The sequence below is a fragment of the Gallinula chloropus genome (genome assembly GCF_964237585.1).
Source record: "Gallinula chloropus genome assembly, chromosome: 10".
Lineage (NCBI taxonomy): Eukaryota > Metazoa > Chordata > Aves > Gruiformes > Rallidae > Gallinula > Gallinula chloropus.
Window position 1 is genome coordinate 2,684,756 of NC_140095.1, and position 6,458 is coordinate 2,691,213.

The 6,458-nt window shown below is 51.0% G+C and overlaps 1 protein-coding gene across 1 annotated transcript; it reads left to right on the plus strand.

Annotated features, from left to right (window-relative positions):
- Positions 1–1,137: 1,137 nt before the first annotated feature.
- On the plus strand, positions 1,138–5,596 carry LOC311195320 (securin-like; the record flags this gene model as incomplete). The annotated part of the gene is made up of 7 exons (XM_084268701.1): positions 1,138–1,193; positions 1,354–1,663; positions 2,416–2,518; positions 2,807–2,985; positions 3,821–3,914; positions 5,006–5,155; positions 5,517–5,596. 7 exons carry the CDS (start codon positions 1,138–1,140, stop codon positions 5,594–5,596), a joined length of 972 nt encoding a protein of 323 aa, XP_084124827.1.
- Between the last annotated feature and the right edge of the window lie 862 nt (positions 5,597–6,458).

Consider the following 6,458-nt stretch of genomic DNA (forward strand, 5'->3'; position numbering starts at 1 on the left):
CCTGAACGGGACTTTTTGGCAGCACCATCACAAGATCACAGTAGATAAACCCTGAACCTACATTTTCTTGAAAAGACACCTGTTCTCTGAGGATGAGTGGAATGCTAAAAGCAAACTCACAGAATTCTACTGTTTAATTCCACAGTGCCTGATGTGTCACCCTCATAATTTTTCTGTAATCCCAACAGGAAAAAAGACATTTTTCACCAGCAGCTTTAGAGTAAGCACAGCTGTGATAGAACTTACTTTCCTTCTTCATCCACTTCAGCTGGTGCAGTTCCTAATTTTTCTTTGTTCTTCTAACTCCTCCTTGTTTCTCCAGTCCTCCCTTGCCATCTTCTTTGGCTCCTCCAGGCTCAGGTCGGTTGCTCCTCCCGAAGAAGCGGTGTTTGTTACCGTCCCTGACGCCCTTTTGCCTTCTCCCCTGTAACAGAACAACAACAATAATTCCAACAAACCCTTAGAGCTCCACACCACCTGTTGGCACCGCTCTTCAGGATGGCTCTGTACCACTCAGTTCAGCCAGCAGCCCCACGCTGTGACGTAAATCCTGTCGCCAAAACAAGCGCCGGTGCTCAAAGAGAAGCTCCTCTCGGTGGTTCTCGCCTCTGCCAGGACAGGCGGTGGGGAGGAAGCGCAGCAGCTCCGCACGCAGCCGGCGCGGAGCGGGACACGGGCTCAGGCACCGCCGCGGGTGCGGGCAGAGCCCGCGGACAGGCCGGAAGGCCCCGACGGGACCCTGCGCGACGCCCAAGCCCGCGCCTACGCCTAACCCGAAGGCGAGGCAAGGGGGTGACCGCGAAGAAGCGGCGCCCCGCCAGGGTCCAGGCCCGGCCCAACGAGAACGCGGACGCTTCTCCGGAGCCCCCATCGCCTGCTCAGGGGCCGCCGCCCCCCCCCCCCCGGAAGAAACGCGGCACAGAACCCGACGCCGCCAGCCCCTGTTTACCGGGCAGGCCGCCCCGCCTCGCGCCACCCTCCGTCACGGGCCAGTCACCACCGGGGCGGAGCCGCCCCGTCACCATAGTAACATGACGCCTGCCCCGCCACCGCAGCACAGGGGCTGGAGCCGCGGGGCGGAAGCGGCACCGCTGAGCCAATCGGCTGCTGCGCGTCAACCGAAGCAGCCAATGGGCGATGCGGAAGCGGTTTAAAACCTGCCGCGGCGGCGGGGCCCGGGGGCTGCCTCTCAGGTGCTGGGGGTTGGCTCCCGCCTTGGTGCGTGGGGTGAGTCGTCCCGCGGTGGTGCGGCCGGGTTAATAGTGGGGCCCTCCCTGTGTGCGGGGAGGGGAGGGAGGGGGCGTGAGGCCTGCGGGTGTGGGGCTCGGGCTCTGCTAGCGCTCTGGGCTTCAGGCCGCGGCGGTTAAAGGCAGCTCCGCCTCAGGCAGCTCTGGCGGGGGGGCCGCTTACCCGCCGTGGCGGCAGCGGCCGGTTCCCGCCGCTGCTGGCGGCGCCGGGCAGGGCTGGGCTGCGCCTCGGGTGCGGCTGCAGAACCCGAGTCGTGTATCTGCTTGTGCGGGGCGCCCTCTGGTGGCTTCTCCTCCCGGCGCAGCCGCTGCTCCTGCTCCGGGCTGCTGGGGCCCCGCCGCCGCGGGGCGCTGTGCGCGTCCCTGTGCGGGGGAAGCACGGAGGCGCCGCCGAGAAGTGGCCAAGTAAATCCAGTGTAGTGGGCATCTTACTGTGGGGTTGCTAGAGGCCTGGCTGCTTCCCTGAACTCAAACAGGCTGCTCTAAGGCTAAGAACCCGCTGTGTGCAGCAGTGATGCCTTCCAATACAAGAAGGATGTGGAACTGTTGGAGAGGGTTCAGAGGAGCCACAAGGATGATTAGAGGGCTGGAGCACCTGCCCTACAAAGAGAGGCTGAGGGAACTGGGCTTGTTCAGCCTGGAGAAGAGAAGGCTGCGGGGGGACCTCATTGCAGCCTTCCAGTCCCTGAAGGGAGCTTATAGGCAGGAGGGGATTCGACTTTTTAAAAGAGCAGATAATGGCAGGACAAGGGGGAATGGACTAAAGCTAAAGGAGGGAAGGTTTAGATTAGATATTAGGGGGAAGTTTTTTACAGAGAGAGTGGTGAGGGGCTGGAAGGGGTTGCCCAGAGAGGTAGCGGATTCCCCGTCCCTGGGGGTGTTCAAGGCCAGGTTGGATGGGGCCCTGGGCAGCCTTGTGTAGCTCCAGGCCTGGAGGTTGGTGTCCCTGCCTGTGTCAGGGGGGTTGGAGCTCTATGATCCTTGGGGGGTCCCTTCCAACCCAGACCAGTCTATGATTCTAAGCTACTGTGAAATGGTGTGAGGTAACAGCTTGTTCCCTCTCCTCCAGGGGCCAGCTGTGAGCTATGCTGTCTCTAATGCTTTTGTTCTTAAATGTGGTGGAAGAAATGACAAGACTGTTTTTTTCTCTTCTGTATGGGCTTTCCAGAGTGGTCTCTCCAACCAGAGGACGGCAACAGTAATCCTTGTTGATAAGGAGAACAGTGAAGTTGGTGCTACTAAGAATCAGCTCCGACTCCCTTCAGGACCCTGTGTGTATATTCTGCCCTAAGCTAGTAGGGGGTCAAGTGAAATGCATAAATCACATTCTTATTTGTTGTTTTGAGCAGTAATTGCTTAATGGTCTTTTATCTACTTATCTAACTGAGTCTGTTAAGCTTATCAACCACTGAAAACTTGTCATAGATGGGGCTGATGCTCTTGAATGATGGTGAGCAATTATTTCTGACAACTAGTTTTCCAGCTCATATACTTACTGAGGTAGCTTAAGTGTTATGTGGTCCTAAAGTATGTATTTTTTCCTCCCATCCACTCTCTAGCAAAAGTCTTATCTGAAAGAACACAAGTGAACACTCCACTTCCTAAAAAACTGAACAGTACACCTCCAGCTGCACCTCACTCTGTTAGAAAGGCCCTTGGAAATGTGAACAGAACTGGAGGAGTTCTGAGCAAGATGGAGAAGATAGAACTGAAAAATCAGCCTTGTGCTGCAAACAAAGTGAGTACAACATGCTTCTGGGGGAGGAATTGCACAGCTTGCTCACTGTTGTGGCTTAACCCTGGCAGGCAGCTAAGCACTGCACAACTGCTTGTTCACTGCCCTCTTGATGGGATGGGGGAGAGATGAGAGTGAAAACTTGTGAGCTGAGATTAAAACAACTTACTTAAAATAATATCAGAACTAGTTCCTTGCCAGTCCCTGAGAAATGGCAGCCCTGGCAAACTTTCCCACCAGTTTTCATTGTGGAGCATGATATCACATGGTATGAGATTCCTTTGGTCAGCTGTCCCAGCTGTGCCCCCTGCCAACTCCTTATGTACCACCAGCTACTTGCTGGTGGGGTGAGAAGCAGAAAAGGCCTCTACTCTGTGCAAGCACTGCTCAGCAGTAACTAAAACAGTTGTGTTATCAACACTGTACTTATCATGAACACAAAACATGGCATGTGAGCTGCCAAGAGGAAAAATAACTCTGTTTGAGCCAAAACTAGTGCACCTGCAAAGGCACATGGAGTACAACAGTTTAGGGGATACTTAATGGCAAGAAACAGCTCTGAAGACAATAGTCTGCATTAACATCTTGTTTACATGTTAAATAGCAGGAGTTTGGTATTATGAACCTGGGGGTGGTAGTGCTGTGACTTATTGCCACCATATAATACAGCACAACATACTCAGCTTGTGCTGAATGCTTTACAATTTAGGTTTAACTGAGGAGACTCTGGCAGCAGCAAACTGGTCTGTAGACCAGCTGCTGACTGGGGCTAAACCATGACACCTGTAGAACACAGGAAAGCCACTGCAGTAGCTCACTGTGAATTTCTCTCTTGAAGATTACTGAAAAGACTGCTGGAGTAGAAAGCTGTGATGTAGTGGCTGGAGAAAATTGGCCAGAAACAGAAAACATGTTTCCTTTTGATCCTAAAGGTAAGAACTGCTAGAGTAATTGAAAAGAACAATTTGGCTTTCATCAGTGATGCTATAAGAGTCTGCTGCAATAGCTTGGCCAAAGAAGCTAGTACTGCATTTCTCCTGTCCTTCAACATAAGGGTGCTGGCTGCTTCTGGAACACCATCTCATTCTTCTTTCTCTCTAATAGCAATGCCTGTGCTCTGTACATGCAGTAGTTGGAGTCCATTATCATGGTGGCAGGGAATGAGTTCCAAAGAGTCAGGCATGCTACAGCCTCAATTCACTACATGGCAATAGATTGACAAGGATTCCAAGGAATACCAAAATGGTACTGGAGGGTAGGCTTATCTTCAGAGTGTATGCCAAGATGGTCATTTGCAATGGAAGAGATTCCTGCTGCAGGATATAATAGAATCAGTCTGGTTAGGGTTGGAAGGGACTTCAAAGCTCACCCAGTCCCAACCCCTGCCATGGAGAGGGACACCCTCCACTAGCTCAGATTGCCCAGCACCCCATCCAACCTGGCCTTGAACCCTGCCAGGGATCCACATGCAGCCACAGGTTCTCCAGGCACCCTGTGCCAGGGCATCACTGCCCTCACAGGGAAGGATTTCCTAATATATAAATCTCCCCTCTTTCAACTTCCAGCCATTCCCCTTTGTCCAGTCACTTCCCTTTGACACAGTCCCTCTCCAGCTTCCTCACACCCCCACTGGAGGTACTGGAAGGTCTCCCCAGAGCCTTCTCTTCTCCAGGCTGAAGAAACCAAACTCTCTCAACCTGCCTGCAATAGGAGAGGTGCCCCAGCCCCCTGATCAACTTGGTGTCCTCCTTTGGACTTAATATCTTTCTTGTACTGGGGGCCCTAGAGATGGGTTCAGTACTGCAAGTGGGGTCTTAGAGTGGAGTAGAAAGGAGAATCGTCTACCTTGACCTGCTGGTCATGTTTCTTTTGAAAAGTGCTAGTGTATGAGATGTTATGGATAATTAAGGTATAACTGCTAATAAATTACCCTGACCTGATATCACTTAATCTAGGAGAACTTGCAGCTGCTTAGACTACTGCTATTGTACACTTACTGAACTACACTGTCTGTTTTAAACAGACTTTGAGAGTTTTGATCTTCCTGAAGAGCACAGAATAAGCAATATCAACCTGCATGGTGTTCCCCTCATGGTATTTGAAAGAACATATGACAAATTTGTGAACATGGTTCCTTCACCTGTGAAGATTGAAGAGATTCCATGGGAGTCTAGTAAGTGGAAACTTAGCTTAGCATGAGTTCCAGTGCTGCTCAGTGATTTGGGAGGGAGGTTGAATGGCTACTGCTGGCCTCACTGCAATAGCATGTTGGTATCAAGCAGCTCTTGGTGTGTATACTCAAGCTGAATTGAACTGGGTGACCCTAGTATGAGAGGTAGTGGTCTCAAAGTGATGTTGCTGAGCCATCTCTTGCAGTGCACTGTGAACTATCAGTTAGGTGCAACTGGCTTATGCAGTAAAATACTTCCCTTGGTCATTCAAGAGGCTTATGCTACTCCACTGGGAGCTAGTTTATGTTGGAGTAGAACTTTTGGGTTCATGGGAAACTGGCTTGCTCTACTTCTAACTTTCAGGATTGCTACAATCAACTACTGACTTGCTTGCTACCCTGGATGAGATAATTGACATGCCACTTCCACAATATGACCTTTAATGCATATTCTGAAGCTTCTATGAGTTAAGTTTCTTGTACTTCTGTAGTTTAATAAAGGCTAATCTGTGTAATCCTGGACTTGTCTATTTTCAGTTACACCTGAGGTGTAGGTAGTGAAACAGACTCTTTCCAAAGCACTCTGACAAGCAATTACAGTAGAGCCTGAATAAGCTTCTAAGCAAGACTAACTTACTGCCATGAGCCATACCCAGGACTTAGTACCTGCTTCCAGGATTTAGTACCTGCTCATTAGATGATGTGGTCATGATGGGTTAGAGGCCATTCTGACCTTGCTGTTTACATAACTTTACAAGGGTTTAAAACTAATTTTCTCTAGAGTAGCCAGTATGGGGCTGTGGTTTGGATTTGTGTTAAACTGTGGAAGATACCTGCTACCTGCTGAGCAGTGCTTACACAGTCAAAACTTGCACTGCCCTGCCAGTGAGTAGCTGGGGGTGCACAAAAAGTTGGGAAGAGACAGCTGGGACAGTTGCCTCCCAGCTAACCAAAGGGATATCTCATACCCTATGATGCTATGCTCAGTGTATGAAGCTGGGGGAAGGAGGAAAGGGGGGGGAAGTTTGGAGTGATGGGCAGTTGTCTTCCCAGCTGTTACACATACTAGAGCCCTGCTGCCCTGGGGGTGGCTGAACACCTGTGGGTGATGGGAAGTGGAGAGTGAATTCTTTGGTGTGCTTTGCTTGTGTGTGGCTTTTGCTTTACCTATTTCCTCCTGGGTTGAGATAAAGACAGTTTTTCCTCACTCTTGCCTGTCCTGCTGGTGGGCAGTGAGGGTCTAGGTGGTCCTTAGTTGCTGGCTGAGGTTAAACCATGACAAGTGTAAATTAAGTACTAGAGCTAC